The sequence below is a fragment of the Amblyomma americanum genome, chromosome 9 (genome assembly GCF_052857255.1).
Source record: "Amblyomma americanum isolate KBUSLIRL-KWMA chromosome 9, ASM5285725v1, whole genome shotgun sequence".
In the NCBI taxonomy this organism is placed as follows: domain Eukaryota; kingdom Metazoa; phylum Arthropoda; class Arachnida; order Ixodida; family Ixodidae; genus Amblyomma; species Amblyomma americanum.
Window position 1 is genome coordinate 143,930,551 of NC_135505.1, and position 18,679 is coordinate 143,949,229.

General features: G+C 47.5%; 1 protein-coding gene across 1 annotated transcript in view; it reads left to right on the forward strand.

The window, feature by feature from the left end:
• Nucleotides 1–1,297: 1,297 nt before the first annotated feature.
• Nucleotides 1,298–18,679, forward strand: part of LOC144104726 (uncharacterized) — a 30,713-nt gene continuing 13,331 nt past the window's right edge. Inside the window, exons 1-8 of the mRNA XM_077637884.1 lie at nt 1,298–1,464; nt 3,836–3,917; nt 5,718–5,846; nt 8,977–9,037; nt 11,439–11,501; nt 14,162–14,207; nt 18,302–18,392; nt 18,515–18,587. Of these exons, the coding sequence (XP_077494010.1) occupies nt 1,319–1,464; nt 3,836–3,917; nt 5,718–5,846; nt 8,977–9,037; nt 11,439–11,501; nt 14,162–14,207; nt 18,302–18,392; nt 18,515–18,587 (691 nt within the window). The 5' untranslated portion in view covers nt 1,298–1,318. The remainder of the gene's footprint in view (nt 1,465–3,835; nt 3,918–5,717; nt 5,847–8,976; nt 9,038–11,438; nt 11,502–14,161; nt 14,208–18,301; nt 18,393–18,514; nt 18,588–18,679) is intronic.

Sequence of the window (18,679 nt, forward strand, 5' to 3'; positions counted from 1 at the left end):
TTGTGTTGCAATAAGGTATTTTGTGTATCTGTCCAAGCGTATGACTCACTTGAAGGGGTAGACAGAGTGTAGATGGGTTTCTTAGAAACGGTAAATGAGCAAGGAATTTCCCGCTTCCCGCAGGGAAGCTTAGCATGCTGCCTGAAGCATTGTCCCTCCATTGTTCACTTTGTGCTTCCTTCGACGAGTATGGCTCACTTCACGCAGTGTCACCCCCCCCCCCCCCCCCCACACACACACACACGGTACATAGTGCAAGTTGGAAATGTAGTAACGTTTTTGAAGTTGGTACTGTTGTGCCTCGTCCTACGCAGGATAAAGTAGTCCGATGCTCCCACGACGCCGATTTCTAGCGATACCTTTAATTAAAGCACTTGTAATAAAAAATAAAGGCACATAAATGTTGGCCAAGACATTTTTTTTAATTGGTAGGATGATGAACAAAGCATATGGGGACTTTTGATGTTAGCGCAGTGATACGGTGTTCAGGGGTGACTCACACACCTCCAGGAAGAAGATGCCTATATATGTCCGCTCTGACCCCGTAGGGAGTCCCAGTTCACCGTCTACGACAGTAGAGAGTTTGAGCTGAGCATCTGTGCGATTTTTCTCCCAGCGAATAACGTTGTAAACCCACGTAGCTCATATTTTTTTTTCTTTTCTACGCGGTAAGACGAGTTTTCTCAACGGGACCCTCTCCGCTACCTCAGTCAGACCCTAGGGGTCCTCCAAGGGAGAGGGAGCCCCGCAGGGGGACGTCTTTCGCAAAGCGTCCCGTGCCAGACGGATTGCTCTTGACGGGACTTTATCCCCACGAACAGCTGTCAAACTTCACGCTACGTATCATCTTCCTTCAGCTGCCCCCTCGCCGCTGCACGAGTAAGTGAGCCTCGAAACTTATTGTTTTCAGAGTAATCATACTCTTCCTCCAGAGTATGCATTAATATAACCTTTCTTGTTTTTAAGCATTGTTAAGACTTTAGGGGTGCTCCAAGGGAGAGGGAGCCCCGCAGGGGGACGTCTTTCGCAAAGCGTCCCGTGCCAGACGGATTGCTCTTGACGGGACTTTATCCCCACGACCAGCTGTCAAACTTCCCGCTACATATCATCTTCCTTCAGCTGCCGCCTCGCCGCCGCACGAGCAAGTAAGCCTTGAAACTTATTGATTGTTTTCGGAGTAATTATACTGTTTCTCCAGAATATGCAATACTATAACATTTTTTGTTTTTAAGCGGTGTTAACTTGCTTGTTACGACAGCTTATTGGACTTCGTTTATGCGGGGTTGACAGCAGTGAATCCGTGCTCGATGCAGGGTCAATGGCGGCAGGAGAAAGATGGTATTTTACCAAAGACCAATTGGCCTGCACACCGAGCCGAAAATGTGGTTTGGACGCGGACAAGGAGCTCTCATATCGCCAGCAAGCCGCCAATTTGATCCAGGATATGGGACAACGCCTGCAAGTGTATCCTTGGGCCCGGTGAGGGTGTTGTGCGTAGCTTACATGTTTAGGCTTAGCCCTTGTGTCGCCGTTTGAATCGCATCGTCTCCCTTATTTCGGGCCGGGATCGCCGTTTTTTTCGACGATAGCGGGTGCCCCGATATTCCCGCTACCCCGCTGTCGCTGGCAGCGACCAGTGGGCACCATTTGCGGGCGCATCTGCGTGTTGTTGCACCTCTTGTCGAAGCTCCCAAGGTCCTTCGTGTGTCGCGACGCAGATAACGCCGCCGTGTTTCCCCGGCGTGTTCGCCGCTTTTCGCGGCCTCCGAGACTTTCCATCGACGCGGCGGCGTTCACGGAATGTGCGCTTAGCAGTGTTGTGCAATGTGTGCCGTACCCGAGCCGAGTAGCGCTTCTCGACACGGCTTCAGGTCGACCGGACTACTACGCAGCTCGACCAAGCACGTGAGCCATTGCACTGGGGGTCATTTTCTTGTTTTTGTAGCGGCGTGTCTGCATGAGCCGCTCCCGCAGTCTCGCCGTGACCGCATGAAAGAAACAAGGAAAAGGAAAAAAAAAAGATGCGCTTGTAACGATGGGGGATTACCCACGTGGTGAGCGACGTGTTAGTAAACTTGCAGGTCGCACCTGGCTTCCTGCGCTTGTGAAGGGAACCCTCGCTGGCGATCGGTGCGGGTAGAATTTGCCGTGGCTTTGATTGCGTCGTCAGTTTTTCTTAGTCGCTCGTATCGCGCGCAGCGGAATGCTTCGCATGCGCTGCGTTTTCGAGCGACGCTTGGGCGATGTGTGCCGGGCTTGCTTGGTTTTCTCAGTGCCGGCCCTGACAGGTTTGGGCGGTCCATTCATTCCTGTTCCTGCTTCAGTTCGGGTCTGCCCGCTTGCATGTTGCTGCAACAGCGCGGTTCGAAATAGTTGAGCCAAAATGAACGGGTACTGCGTTTAGATTACTGTCTTTCGTGCCCTACTTTTTTTTTTTTTTCAATGTTGCTAACAGTTGCGTGCTCAACGTTCGCAAATTGAGCTTACGAGAATAGCTCCGGCAACTGCAGTGTTCAAACAGCCCAATGGTTAAGGCTCAGAAACTCTTGTCCTCCCCTGGCTGCCGCGTTGCATGCTACGATTTTTGCCGCGTCACCTTATTGGTGCTGCGACATCAGCTGCATGTTCTGGCTTCGGCAGTGCGTAGGATAACACAAGCAGCTGCTGGTGATTGCTATGCAAAAAATATCTGAACTGCATCGTTTCAATATATCAAATTTTGCGCCCGTTTGGCTGCTGTGTAAGCTTCGAAGCCTTGTCTATGAACCGGTGAACTCGGCGAAGGTGTCAAATACATCTGTACAGGCAGCTCGCTTTCTTGGGGAGGTGTGATGTTTGTCTGATGCCGGCATGGTGTTAAGCATCACTTTATGTAGTTACTCTGATGTGCCTAAAGGAGTGAGTTGCATTGTGCTTGATCTCTGTCTGTGATGTCATCATTGTAAAGGCTTATGGTTTATGGGGGCTTAACGTCCCAAAGCGACTCAGGCTATGAGAGACGCCATAGTGAAGGGCTCCGGAAATTTCGACCAGCTGGGGTTCTTAATGTGCACTGACATCACACAGTACACGGGCCTCTAGAATTTTGCCTCCATCGAAATTCGACAGCCGGTGTCGCACCTGCATCATTCGGGCTGGCAGCCGAGCTCCATAAGCACTCAGCCACCGTGGCGGCTTCATCATTGGTAAAAACCACGTATTTAACTGCCTTCTCATCACTGTACTGCCCGTGTCTGTAATGAGGCACACAGACTGTCTTGTCCTCTGAATAGTTGATTGTTGAAGCACCCAGGGGGCGTTAATGCTTTCAACTTGCTGCTTTACGCATTGGTTTATGTATTTAAAATAAATGAAGGCAGTGACCACACAAGCTTGAGAAGGGCAGTACTGAGTGAAAAATGAAGAAGCCGCGACCGTCGACTCCGTTAGATGCCGCGTCTAATATTTTTTTAAGGGTCACAATACTACCACAAAGCTGAGGTTGTGGTTTTAAAATTGTAGCGCAACCTATGTAAAACAGGAGACACATCGCATCTGGCCTGTTCTGTTTTTTTTTTATTTGTGTGAAAGGCCGAGATTTTATGCTTATTTATTTAGCTGTAGTGCTTTATGTCTTACCATTACCACCTTCTCCACAAAACAGTAAACAACTATCCTAGGAGTGCCTGTGTGCGATAGACCTTGGTGAAGTTTATTCCAATGTGGAGTAACCTGAGCTTAGCCGGGCATTCCACTAAATGCTTCCTTGTGTTGCACGTGTTTATTTTTGGAGGGAACTGTGTCGTTTGGTTTGGTCGTGCCTTGTTGGTTGCCTCCTTGACTGCCCCCCACACAGTACGCAGCTCTGCATCAACACTGCCATTGTCTACATGCATCGATTCTACTACTATCACTCATTCACCAAGTTTCACAGAAATGTAAGTTATTCTTCTTTCCACCTGTGCGAATGACGCGCGTGAGTTCTGGCAGCGTCATGAGTGCGGTGGTTGTGAATGTTGGGAGCGGGCAGTTATGGCATGCTGTTTTCGATGGAGTTGCAGCTGATATCCTGTGCTCTTGTATCGGGGCAATATGGCCACACGAATGATCTTTTCAATGAGCCGTTGGTCTAGCACATTCTTTTTTGGTCACACCAAATATATCACATTGACGAATATTTCCAACACTTTCGAGTTTCCAAGCCCAGACTCAAGCTACGTCTGAAGTTCCAGGCTCTTGAGTCCAAGTAGTAATCCTCGCCTTGTAGATCAACTCGCACTCGCTGCATTCACTGTTATCTAAAAGTTTAGGGTGTTTGAAGGCTGCATCCCCCTCACTGCCAAAAAGCAGCAAATGAATTTCAGTGCCCCTGAAACTGGTCTTTTTCGTGGTCACGTTCAAAAAAAGCAACGAGAAAATGATCTTTTTTTCCTGCAATATATTTTTGAAACTGGTGAGCAACTAGTGTGAGCTGGCATGAAAACTGCTATCTAGAAATTAGTAGCCATGAATCTAGTGCCATTTGCTGATGCGTATTTAAAGCGACGATGACGAATCGCCACATTTGGAAGGGAATGGGTTAAGGGGCCAAGGTGAGGACACAGCAGGGATGTGTCCCCACGTTTCTTTTTGCATATAGCATTCGAATACTAGGTTTGCCATCCTTGATAAAACACAAATGATGCACCGCCATGCTGTTAGGTTTTCCTGGTGTTGACACAGCCCCCGTTTTGCTCTGTCTTCACGTCCTTTTAAATGAAAAATGTGCTCTCTTCTCACGGTGATCGTTTACAGTCGCCCATCTTTGTGTAATTTGAAGCAGTTTTAAACCCTGCCATTTGTCTTGACATAATTTTTGGCAGAAGATATTTAGAAAGCAAGGATCACTTCTTCCACCAAAAGCACTGACATAGTACACAGCAGCCCCTGTGCTAAGCGGCATGCCAGCAGCGGAAAAGCATGTAACTCACTTTACTGGATGCGGGTAGTGAAATTCACTGGGGTAGCAGTTTGGGCTAGTTGGTGGTGAAATATGGTGAGGACTAAAACTTGTTTGCTGATCACGTCGCTGCGTGTTTCTGGGCAATAAACTCTTGGGACACGAGACGAGTGCAAGGGGGAAGCATGGGACAAGGTGCTACTGACCTGAGGCAAGCGTCTTGTCCCGCGTTTCTTCCTTGTGTTCGCGTCATGTCGTGCAGGCTTTCTTGGAAGAAACAGTCCAGTTTACACAGCCTTGGGGGCGCAAGACGAGAGGGAGGAACATGTTTCTCTCTCTCTTGCATCTTGTTCTTTCCTCTTTGTGTGTCCGGTACTGTGATTTCTGGTGGTAGCTAGAGTGTATGATGCCAAAGGTGTTTGCTACAGCAGGCCTAATTGCGAGGAGTGCCACGGGAGGGGGGCTAGTGTACATGGCAATTGCGAGAATGAACACCTGAGAGGTTTAGGCACGGGACGGCATGGGGAGGGACGGATGAGTCAGAATTGCTGGGCAGCGTGGAAGCCATGTGCCTTTGAGTTGTGTTGTGTTGTGTCGCCACCGAAGCGTGACACTGGTAAGTTTTACTTACCCTTCATGGAAAGCTCTGTGCTGTGTGGATAGTTAAGCCACTGTCAGCAAACGATCGTTACTTTGATCCCCTGTGGTCACATCGACAGTACCGCATTCTTACCTTGCATTGTTTTCTTCTCTTCTTTCTTTTTGCGCGCGATGCCCGTTGCTGCGTGCGCGTGTGCAGTCCATAGCAGCGTGCGCGCTGTTCCTGGCCGCCAAGGTGGAAGAGCAGCCGCGCAAGCTGGAGCACGTCATCAAGGTGGCTCACATGTGCCTGCACAGGGACGCCCCGCCTCTCAATCCCACCAGCGAGGTAGGTCTTGCCCCTTTCTCTTTCTTCCTTTGTCCTGGCAGTGTGAGGGGATGAGATCCTCTTTTCGGGGCGAATCACAAGAGCCCTCCTTTGTGTTGACCAGAAGTTGACCAGAAGTCTGCCTCATCTGTCTGATGCCTGAAGTCTGGCATCAGAGGGACACTGAGGACGGCTCCATCTAGCTTTGTTTGTCCTTTCATGGCTCTGTTGATATTCACGAGAACTTTGCAGTTGAAAGTGGAATCTTTTTCTCCCTCTACTCAATATAGGCTTATAGCGTGGACAGTTCTGTTGAGAGAATTAAGGACTTTGTGATTGAAGTGGATAGTGGTGCCATATCGGGAGTCTGCCAACAAAAAAGTACTTGACTTTGCAGCCTAAACGTCTTGTGGGGGCGATACGCATATTTTTTTTTTCCCTGTCCCGTTTGTTTGAAGCTCCGTTTTCAAAGAAAGCAGCCGTTTGTGTCATTAGTAACGTGGCAGTTTGTGCATATTGGTTTTGCATAGCAGGATTGAACAGCGCACAGAGAGAAACGACAAGACGCTAGTGCCATGTTTCGTCGTTTCTCTCCTTGTGTCCTCGTCGTGTGTACACTGTTCAATCCTGTGTCATTAAAACACAGTAATTGATTTAAACCGTCTGTAGTTTTCCCTCTATGGGGCTCACACTGTGCTCAGCTGGCGGGGAAGACAAGTCTCCGTACCAGTCACACACACAGGCGTCAATTGTACACAACCCGTGTCCCCCAACCTGTGGAGCAACCAGTTTTAGCCACGGAGGGTTCGGGCGAAGTAGGGAGAGGCAGAGCACTTTAGACATTATTTATTAGTGGCAGCAGAGTCCCTTTCCCACGTAATTGGCGCCTTTTAATGCCTGCCGAGTAAAGCTCAGGGTGGCAATAGTTCGCTTTCCCCTGAGCAGTGTATGCCTCCTTTCCCCTTACGTGAGCAGCCTGAGCGCCCCCGCGGTGTCGCAACGGCATCCAGGAACGGGCGGAGAAGCAGGTGTGTCCTCCTCCGCTCCCGGATGGCTCGCGCGGTTCTTGTGGGGTTCACACGCTCGCCACTGGCTGGTGGAGGAAATGGGGTTCACGTTTATCCCACACCTCATGACCTTTTAAGTAGTTCCTGTATTTGAAGCAAGCCAGTTCACTGTCAAGCTAGAGTGCAATACTGGGTTTCTTACATCAGGTGCAACATTGTCAAAGCTAGCACTCTTGTTTATGCTGCCTACATTCACGATAAAAAAATAATGCATTCTTTATTGAGCGATATATAAGAAGGATTTGCCTGCAGGCTTACCGTAAAATTCCGAACAAGCGCCCCCCGCCCATGCATGAGCCCCCCCCCCCCCTAACTTCACTGTTAATTTCACATTACCGTGCCGTTCCCGGAAAGTCCCCCCCCCCCCCACCCCCCCCCCCCCCCCACCCGCCTGCTCTGCACCCAGGCAACACTGGCCTGCCCCATCCAGTCCAAGAATTCAATCCAATCCAATCCTGCTTTTCAAGCCATTCGCATGCCCGTTACGCGCCGTTTGTCTTGTTTTGGCGTTGCCAAGTCTGCAATGCATTTGTACACGGTGGCGCAGAAACTTGAGGTCATACAATGGCATTGGGAAAACGGAATGAATGTTCAGCAAACATCTTAAGACCAAGTTCGACCGGAAACTGATATGGGAAAGGGACAAGAATTTCAAGAAGTTGCTACAGCAAAGCTACGGGAAAGCAACACTTAGAAGAAAGTTTAGTAACGGCGCGTCAGCGTTTAGTGAATACGTGGACGATGTGCTCTTCGAGTTCTTCGCGCAGGGAAGAACGGCAGGATGTTTTAAGTCCATGTGCACTGCGCTTTTTTCTGCCGGGAAACTGTCGCCGCCATCTTGAATTTCAGCGCCGTTCTGATATAGCCCCCTCCCACCTTGCCTGTAATTTCGACTTGCGGGGTTGAGGGCGCCTGCTTGGAATTTTACGATATTACATGATACATTTTTCATGAGCTTGATTAAGTACACTGTTTTTGGTGACGACCCGCTGTCGTTTTCTTGTGCCTTGGACCACTCGGCCACAAAACAAGCGTGGAGTAACATGCCTCCCTTTATTTTTTCCTGCGGTGAAGGTGACTTGCGTAGGGTAGTCGATGAAGCTTTGGAGAGCTAGCCAGGATAGTTCTTATAGTGCTTGCAAGAAGAGGCTGATCAGGGTTTCCCTGTATGGATGGAGGATGCACGGAGATACCGTAGTGCAGGGCTCCGGATAATTTCGACCACCTGGGGTTCTTTAATGTGCACTGACATTGCTTTGTCTGTGCATGTGAAAGATACTTTGATGGAAGAGAGCTGTACAGTTCGTTTCATTGTTAATGGCCAACAGGTGGTGCTAAGGTCTGAAGGTACATCCAGAGGTGAAGCGGGGTCTTTTTTTATCACATTTTTTTTTGTGAAACTGAAATGAACGATAACATTATGACGGAAAGAGGGGGGGGGAAAAAACAGGAATACACTTGATGCATTTTATTATTCGAGTTCTTGATGCAGTGTTGATGTGCAATGAGATCTGTAACGTGCGTTAGGCGTGGCCATTTGCATGTGTTCTGCAATTAGAACGTTATTAAATGTTTATCAAAGGGTTCTAGTACCATTAATAACTCATACTAGTCAGCAGTGTCAACTGTGGTCTGTGACATAGCAGTGTCACCTTCTTTTGAAGTGTTCTACATCTAATGCCATTTGTTTTTGTTTATCCTAGGGCTGCATCAGTGTTATCAAATTATCACTGCTCTGTACTCCCAAATTTAACACTTGGGGTAATCACATTGCAGCATTTTGTGCAGTGGCATTATAATTGTGTAGTCCATTGAGGTTACACTTACAACAGCGTGTAAATACTTGCGATCGGTAGGTAGCTTGTTGTCTATGGTATTGTTTCTCGCAATCACTGCTGATGAAGTTGCTTAGAACTATTTGTCCTATGAATCTAATTATGAGAGCAGTGCTGAAATGTGTTTTATGTCTCATTTGAAAGAATTTTTCTCGTTGCACATGTATACCATTCATGCAGCTTGCACAGGCCGCAGTGGGAAGCCATCCATTTCATTGCATTCTTGTGTTTTGTGCTTCCATCTTTCAGGCTTATCAGGAGCAGGCAATGGAGCTGGTCCTGCATGAGAACATGATGCTGCAGACATTAGGTGAGCCACTGATTGTGTGCACTGGTCATTAAAGGGACAGTGAGGAGAACTCTATCAAATTTTTTTTTGTTAGCAAAATCTGGTAGTTTGGCATTTCATAGCTATGTTGCCGCTTGTCCGGGAGTGAAAGATGCATTTATTTCAAAGAAATTTGGATTCGAAGTTGAAAAAGTCATTCCCGCCGCTCCGATTCAAACTCAAGAACTCTTATGACGTCATGGCGAAATCTTATGATGTCATAGGACGGAGAGTGACGTGAAACGTGACATAAACGCAGACTCCGTGATTTCTGGTGGCTAGCGGTGCAGTCAAGCAGCTGCCGAAATGAAAGCTACCGCCGCCGCACGTTGAAGGCATCTATCGGGGGTCGCTGCCGTCGCTTCGTTTACGTTTGCACCGGCGTCTTGCCAGCGTTACGATGGATCCCGTTCCCGAATCTGACGATGTAGTTCTCGCAAAAACTCCGGCCTGCATTTCAGCGACCTCAGCCCCACAGAGTGTACAATGCTTTGGAGGGAGCATGGTTAGGTTAGGCGCCAGTGGGTCATTTCCCCTTTCCTCAGTGAGCAGCTGTTGAAAAAATTAAATATCATGACCTCAGTGCAAGGTCGCAAAGGGCCAGGACAAGGTCGGCGCGTCGGAGCGTTGGGGCCAACAGATTGTGATTCCTTGAAGGGCGCGGTTGCACGGTGCAGCAGGTGGCGTCGAGGTCTCCCACGGTTGCAAGGGCCAGGTTATTTATTTATTTTTTTTTGCCACAAAAAACAGATGGGTGCTCAAGGGTGCTCGCGTTTAAAGTTGGCGGCTTGAAACTAAAACCGACGCACGATGTTTTAACAGCTTCCGCTGGATCGAACGGGTCCACTGGATCGGGCTCTCTCGCCCACTGTATGTGCCTTCAGATGTGTACTGTGAATGGATTAAATTAGCCGAGAGCTCGAAAAGAACAGCTCCGTTCAACTGCCGAAGCTATTGAGCCGGTCCGGCGGCGGCTAGCTGGCGCACTTGGCGCGAAATAGAGACATGCTCCAAGTCTCCGCCAGTGCGGTCAGAGTGCGCCGAAGCCGCTGAACGCGTCGGCGGTCAAGCGCAGTTGGAGTATAGAGGGTCTCGCTTTGGCCGACGTGACGTCGCCGTCCAGCACGCGCTCTTTACGCCGGAGTATAAACGCACCTTAGCAGAGCCTCCGCTTAACCGCTAACCAACGTATTCGGTGGCGGCATCTATGGGAGCCACTGAAACCCCCTGCCCACTCACTGACTAAAAAAAAAAATCCTGTGCCGAGGTTTGAAATCGAACCAGGTCCTTTGGCGTTTGAAGCGGAGATGTTTATCACTCCGCCGCGACGCCTCAAGGTATAATCATCAATAAAGGCTCATCTAGTGAATGCACTCTTCCAATGCAGAAGTCTCCGCGCTTTCGCTATGTATATCCTGGCCTAACAAAGCTAGGCCATCAGCAATTTTCCCAACTGCCTTGTACCTCGTCTCCCGTCCCTAATAAACGATTTCTGTTAAGTAGTTTGAAGTTGACTGACACAGCCGGGAATGTTTCGCCGGGCGAGCGTGCGAAGACACAAGTGCTCTTTATACTGCGAACTGCCTTGTACGATCACCGACCATCGTGCCATCATAGTTTTTCATGACTGTGGCTATCTAACCAGCCTTAACAGGCTCCTCCAAAAGTTAACTAGCACTTGAAGTGGCACTTGGAGTTCCTCTGCTGTTCGGCGCTTGTAAATCGAGGCGCGTCAAAAACAAAACCACGGTGCACGCAAAGCGCTATAACAAATCGAAACTCTCCTGGCCGCCAGTGGTGCCGCCAAGCATCGGTTTTCTTTGTTTCCAACATTCAGGTTGTCTTTTGTCTGCCTTCCTTGTGTGATAAAAGTGAGCTATTGGTTTCAAAACAAAACTTACTTCAATATTGAACTGCGCAACCCTCCATTGTCAGCCTCAGAGATTTGCGGCTGCATGTAGGAAGGAAACTTCCTCCAAGGTGGCATCTCTTGTCCTATGACGTCACCACGCTTGTACTTGCGAGATTGGCCTGTGTGCGGCGATACCTGTATTTTGGTTCTTGCTATTTTCTACGTTACAAGAGTTTTGTTTTCAGTTAGAGTGGAGTTTTTGTGATCAGGAGCTGGTATTCTATCGACACAAACCAACTTCAATTTCTCCTCAGTGTTCCTTTGAAGCCGTCAGCTTGCTTGTGTTGCCGGAGCAGCTTCGCATAAACATGACATCGCAGGGACTAAAAGTCTGATAAATAATGGCTCCTGAAGCTATCTTGGCTGTCTCTATCTTCTCCATGTGTCCATGTTTATGCCAGGCTGCCTGCCATAAAAACCTGTCGTGTCCTGTCTGTGGGCTAATCTCTTGTTGGGCTGAAATTGTTTCAGGATTTGACATTGGGATTGAGCACCCTCACACCCACGTTGTAAACTTCTGCCAGCTAGTCAGGGGTGAGTACTGACACTGATTTGACCTGGCCAGTTCGTTCTGACTGGCAATAAGCTTCTCCGACTGCAACAAAGAGGGCAGTGTTGTTTCATGCACGGGAAAACTATAAAATGCTGATGTCTTTAGCAGATTTGTGAGTGTTGCTCGGTTACTTCAGTGGCTGTCATGCTCTGGTTACAGCTTTGTTTTGTTTTTTTCGGTGCAGGGTTTTGAAGGACACATGCATGCCAAAATATGCGTAAGCCGACGGGCATACATTATGCCAGCTTACATCAAATCTCTGAAATATAGTAATAAGAGTGTGAAATATACATTTGTGAGAGTAATGAAGACTTATTGGGAATGGAGGGAATATTTATTAAATATATTTTCGTGGGATAGCATTTAGTTTATTGTCTCGCAAAAAATTCCTGGCTTCGCTGTCACAAAATTACCTGATTGGTTGAGAGAGGCCAGGTGACGTGATGTTATCATAGCCTGCCCTCATGGGCCACTCTGTTCGAGAGAGGTCACAAGACCTTGTGACATCATCACAACTGGCGTGGCGACCGGTTTGTGAGAAACTTGCCCATCTTGGCAAGCGGCAGTTAAAATGATGATTGGTCAAGAGACCCCAAAATTTGAAATTGACTTGGATAGAAACATTTGCATAGAAATAGCTGAACTGCATGCATACTGTCAACATTAAAGAATTTGTCATGATCTTCAACAATGTGTATGTGATTAGTGCTCCATCCTGCCATATCTCAGACCTGCTGTGGCAGCATACAGTTGAGGAGTGACCGGGGATGGTAGCTGAGTTGTGGTGCAAACGCAAGAAATTGAAATTGACGAAATGACACAAAATTTAATTGTACGAACATTAGGCACTCATTGTTGACACCATTAGCAGGCAGCCTAAATGCTGTTGCATTTTCTCCTTTAAGATTGTGGTTAAAAAGTTTTTTTTCCTTTTTTTCTCCGTACTTTGCTCAAAAACTTTACTGAGAGTTACTTTGCTTGTATTGCATACAGAGCTATGAATAGTGACATTTCTTTCACGAAGGCAGCACGCTCAAGAATAGTTTCTTACATATTTACATTCGATTTTGAAAAAAGTCCTGCGTGGCAGTGTTTTTGAAAGCCACTCCTTGCGATGGCATTTTGTAAGCTATTGCTTCCAGAGGGTTTTCATGAGCCAGTCCAGAAACAAAAGTTTTTTCACAGGCATTCATAGGTTCAGCATGTCCTCAAGATCCATATTTAACTGTGGTCACGACTCTCTTAGGCTGTGCCTAGTTCTGTTGCCGGTGTCTAAACTACAAATGCTTTTGGAAAGTAAAAACTTGCTTGATAAACTGGAAGTTATGTGATGCTGTGTTCGCAAATTATTTAGATCTTCAAATGTTTCTAATGCACTGCTGTGGACTTCATTCTAAGCAGTAGATGTGAAAAGTAGGAATAAGGTAACGCAATATGGATGCAAGTTTATAAGCAAGACTAGCATTTTGAGAGTATGAAGGCCGGGTCTTTGTATTTTACAAATGGAGGGCTATCTTCCCACTGCAATTAGAGCAGTGCGGTTCCACTGTGCTTCGTACGGATTCAGCAATTGCGACCTGTGTTGTTCTTTCACTTGATAATAACCGCATTTTGCTGGATCCCCTCTTGGTGCCTTTTATAGACAGCGTCTGGGACAGCAGATGTCAGAAATTGCTCAGAAAGCAATTTGTTACGTTTTTGATGGTTTTGTATCGCTTGGGGGGCCGTGGCCGGCAGTTACTATGACACTTGGCTAGAGCAGGTTGTCTGTAACGTTTTGAGAGTGCTGTAAGCTGCAAGCAGTTGACGGGGATGAATAGATTGGGAATATTGACCCTTCTATTTCTGTTTACTAGTATATTCTCTTCCCTTTGCCCCTGTAGTATGTAGGACGTTTTGGAAATGCGATCATCCTGCCCGTTGCATTTGCACGTCATGCGGGTTAGGCTCTTCTATGCTGTGGTAATCGGCAGTTTTAGCTGTGGGTCACCAGCACGGAACGAGAGCAGATTGTGGGGAAGCGTTCCACTGGTAAGGCTGCGGGTTTTTGACCAGGCAGCATCTCAGTGAAGGAAAGGTTTGTCATTAGGGAAGTTCTGGTACGAAATCCCTGCACCTTTTGCTATGTTTCGCTGGCTCTGACATTTGTCGTGAGTGGCGCTGTGCAAGTTTCAAGTTATACTTAGCATTTCAATGCATCTGGGGTGTGGACATGTACATTTTGGTTTAGTTAGCATCCTAAATTTTGAAACTTGCCGTGGAAGGGGTTTTTGGGGACCTTACATGCAAAGTTCATTTCATGAAATGTAGTATCGTTTGCAAAATGCTACTCAGGTTCTACATGGCGATGTTGGCACCACATGAACTCAGAGCCATTTGTACTGCACCTTTGTGGCTTGCGAACCACCCAAGTATGGTGCCGCTTGAGGAAAGCCCTGCCTCGTAAATGTCAAAGCCAGTGAATGTGCATAGGGAATGGTTGTATAAGGATTGTAGCACCTGATCTTGTTAGGAGTTTTGTTATCGCACAAGTTGTTACAGTAGACAACTTTCATGTGAAGTGCATGATGGTGTATGCGAATCTGTATGCGTTCTCATGTCTCTTTTCTCTCTTCTTTTTCCTTGCTGTGGTCATCTACAGCCAGCAAAGACTTGGCCCAGACATCATATTTCATGGCTACGAACAGGTACACTGCCGGTTTGTGCCATGTCTGGCATGCCATGTGTCTGCCATGCCATGTGTCTGCCATGCTGTGTATGTCATTTCTGGCATGCCCAGTTGTGCTTGTTGTGTGGTGGGCCTTTGTAGCCTTGTCCAGCTTGCAAAAAGGGCGTTTTGCCACGTACGTCAGAACTTTTGACAAGGCTTCTAAACGACTACAGTTCGGGTGTTGATTGTATTTCTGCTTCTGGTTGCCTACACAACTGTAGCACTATGAAGGGCAAACATTTGCACAACATTTGCACACTTTCAGCTGCTTACTTTACGTGCCTGTGATAATAGTGTGTTCAAGATTTGGAAGTTGGAGGTAGTGTAGTAAGGGCATGGCAATAATTGAATGGAAGAAAAAGAAATAAGATGAAAAAAGGTCTTTGTATGTTCAGTTGCCAGAGCTTACAAAAGGTGTCTGTATGAAACCTATGACCAGCCAAGTAGTTGAGAAGGGTCTTCTTCATTGAATTCTTTTTGCCTTATTTTTGTTTTGCCCATCTGTGGACACACACTACCTCGAGGTCTTGTACAGCAGAATAAATACTAGTGTGCAAATGTTTATTTTTTTTGTGGTCAAATGGAAAGCTGAAAGAATGTTTTACATTTCCACATTGTTGTTAGTCAATTTAGATTGAAACTTTAGCTGCAAGACTTCATTAACTGCAGTTTTCATGCTAACATTGCAGTATAATTCTCTTATTCTTTAAATAATGGCAAGTATCTCAATTTCTGCAAGAATGGATACTCTGAAGCCTGAAAATACCATTGGGGAGGGGGGCAGTGATGCCTGGAATTTTTTTTTAATTAGCTGAAACTTGAAGCCATCTGGTGTGGTGCTTAAAGTGTCAAGAAATTGCTGGGAACTTTTTGCATATTTCGAAGACAACTGGTCTGTTAGCAATGGTGCCTGCTATGACATTGCCAGTGAACTAACAAAGGAGTAAGGCGGGCTAGTTGGTACATTCTTTGCATGGAAACAGCGCCGGTGTGTGTGTCTTCCTTTCTTGGTCCCGTCTGCTGCGCTGTTTCCATGCCAGTGAACTAGTTTTCAGATGCAAAATGTTAGTCAAGTTCTGCTCAAACAAGAACTAGGCATGTCATGCTGTAGGGACACTGGAAAGCCCTGAGATGTGTTTGCTTACATGGAAGCTACTCGAGGTAATTGCGCTGTGCATTGCACTGGTCTGCTGTCCTTGTCTGTGCAGTACTGCATTTTTCTTTTTCTGCCTGACTGGGTAGTAGCTGGCGCCACCTGGCAATGGGTTGCGCAAACTCGCGAAGCTTGAAATCACTGCTCACTTGAGAGTGCTTGCATGTGAATCGTGGAGGCCACAAGCTTGTATCTGCAAAGGCTCTACTCTTGGTTGGGCTCAGGGTGCACAAATTTTGCAGGCCATATTTCATGCCCCGTATACACCTCCTTACTGTCCGTTGCCTACAAGGTATCTACTAAGGTAATCGCTAATAGAGTCAGGGCAACCTTAGACTTTAATCAACCAAAGGATCAGGCAGGCTTTCGTAGAGGATATTTCACAATAGATCATATTCGCACTATCAATCAGGTGATAGAGAAATGTGCAGAATATAACAAACCCCTGTATATAGCCTTCATTGATTACGAGAAGGCATTTGACACGGTGGAAGCCTCAGCAGTCATACAGGCATTGCGGAATCAGGGTGTAGATGAGCCTTTGTCAAAAGACTGGGAGATATATATAGGAGCTGTGCAGCTACCATAGTCCTCCATAAAGTCAGCAATAAAATTCTAATAAGGAAGGGTGTCAGGCAAGGAGACACGATCTCGCCAATGCCATTTACCGCCTGTTTGCAGGAGGTATTCCGAGGCCTGAATTGGGAACAGTTGGGGATAAGAATTAATAGAGAATACCTAAATAACCTGTGATTCGCTGATGACGTTGCCTTGCTGAGTCACTCACGAGATGAACTGCAAATCATGATCAATGAGTTACACAGACAGAGCAGAACGGTGGGTCTAAAGATGAGCATGTTCAATAGTCTAGCTAGGGAACAGCAGTTCACAATTGGCAGCGAGGTGCTGGAAGCGGTAAAGGTCTACTTAGGGCAGGTAGTGACGGCTGATTCGGATCATGAGAGGGAAATAACTAGAAGGATAAGAATGGGGTGGATCGCATAGGGCAGGTTCTCTCAGGTCATGAATAGCAGGTTACCAATATCCCTCAAGAGAAAAGTGTACAACAGCTGTATCTTACCGGTACTCACCTACGGGGCAGAAACATGGAGGCTAACGTAAATGGTTAGGCTTAAGTTAAGGACAACACAGCGAGCCATGGAAAGAAAAAAATTATGGGAGCACTTTGCCAACCTAAAGTGTGCAGCAAGGCGAAAGCCTTCGGCCTTGCCGACTGCGATTCTAGCTTTGCAGGTTCCATACCAGTAGCACTCTCAAAGGCTTCTACCTTGCCACACTTTCGATCTAGATGACATTGTTGGCACTTGCGGTCTGTTCCACCGGCCTTAGTCCTGGGTGATGCGAGTAGGCGCCATTGGCGCCTGCGCTCTGCTTCTCTGGCCTTGGTCCCAGGCGACGCGTTAAGCCGACGTCGACGGACCCGTTCACGTGCCTGTTGTCTTCGTCGCTGCGTAGCAGGAGAAGCAGCACGCTTGCGTTTACCCACACCGCGAGACTCTATTTGTACGGCGACACACTAGGAGGGAGGTAGCGCGCAACCGACTCGCTCTACAGCTGTGAGACGTGTCACACACCTGCGCGTGCGCAAGTGGCGCCACCAACGCTCACACTTTTACCGTGACAGTCTCGGGTGTGACATCACCCTCTCCCGTTGCTATGTAGACTCATTTGGTTGTTTTCTTTGTTTTTTTTTGCTATAATTGGCTATAATTAATTAACTAATCACTCTACAGTCATTAAACTGTCGGGGTTACATTTTGTCCCCTCTGTCTGAAGCTGCCATTCGTTTTCTCCTATCCTGATTAGTTGCCGCAATATTTGTGGAAGACAGCTTTACAGCGGATGTGACCTTGGCTGCGAGTATGAGCCATTAAATTCGCCTTAATAATGATAGGTGTAACGTTAAGAGACCGGAAGCGGGCAGAGTGGGTGAGGGAACAAACGCGTGTTATTGACATCCTGATCAAAATCAAGAGGAAGAAATGGGCTTGGGCAGGGCATGTAATGCGAAGGCAAGATAACCTCTGGTCCTTAAAGGTAATGAAATGGATTCCAAGAGAAGGCAAGAGTAGCAGGGAGCGGCAGAAGGTTAGGGGGGCGGATGAGATTAGGAAGTTTGCAAGCATAGGTTGGGTGCAGCTGGCAAAGGACAGGGTGAATTGGAGAGACATGGGAGAGGTCTTTGCCCTGCAGTGGGTGTAGTCAGGCTGGCGATGATGATGACGGTGATACACCTTTACTAAATTTACCCATCTCAGTGTAGCCGTGTTGGCACTGGGCTGTTGCAGCAGCGATCTGGCTGGTGGATTTCACAGCTTAGGTGCGTGTGGGGCACAGCCCAGATTGCATGCGCACTCTAGCCAGTTGTAGAAGGTGAAAAGGTGTATACTTGTGAAAACACTGCCCAACATGTGCAGATCTGATTGCTTCATTTGTTGCTAAGAGGATGGTGCATTGCTGTGGATGTTTTATTTTTCCATAGTATAGTGCATAAGCAGGTGATATCTTAATCAATTCTGTTATGACCGATAGATTATCACATGTGTGGTATTGATACTAGAGGACTGCATGTTAGTTTTTTCGATGGTGTGCAATGTAAACCTTGAACATTTGGCTTACCTAGAAACAGGTATTGCACATGGCATTCTGAAACATTGAGCTCGAATGCTCAAAAACTGCGGTATGCCTCTCAGCGTGGCTCTAAATTTGAGGGAGAGACTTATGTAAACATGGCAGTGGGAACTGCCGGCTTCGTTGTGCCCGCGGTAGTTATCTTCGTGCAAATTGAGCGTGATCTTACTCTCGTTGTTGCCGTATCTCTTGTGTTGGGAAGCAGCTTGTGTGTTCTGCAAAACAGGTTGCACATGGTGGTAATGCTTGTTTCCGCCCCCTTCCAGCTTGCACCTGACCATGATGTGCCTGCAGTACAAGCCACGGGTGGTGGCCTGCCTGTGCATCCACCTGGCGTGCAAGTGGTCCAACTGGGAAGTGAGTGCTGTCGCTTCCCAGTTGCCGATGATGATGTTTGTGAAGGGCAGGTGCCCGCCCACAACCTCCGGCCTCTGTTTTCATTCTTTGCTGGAGCTGTGTGGTGGACCCTCCCTTTGCAGATACCCAAGTCAAGCGAGAACAGGGACTGGTTCTGGTACGTCGAGCAGAGCTGCACCGCCGAGCTGCTCGAAGGTGAGTGCTGCGTCGCGCGTTTTGTGGACTGACTTGCGGTACACCTGATAGGGCCTTTGGCACCACATTACTTGTGCCACGCACACAGGTCA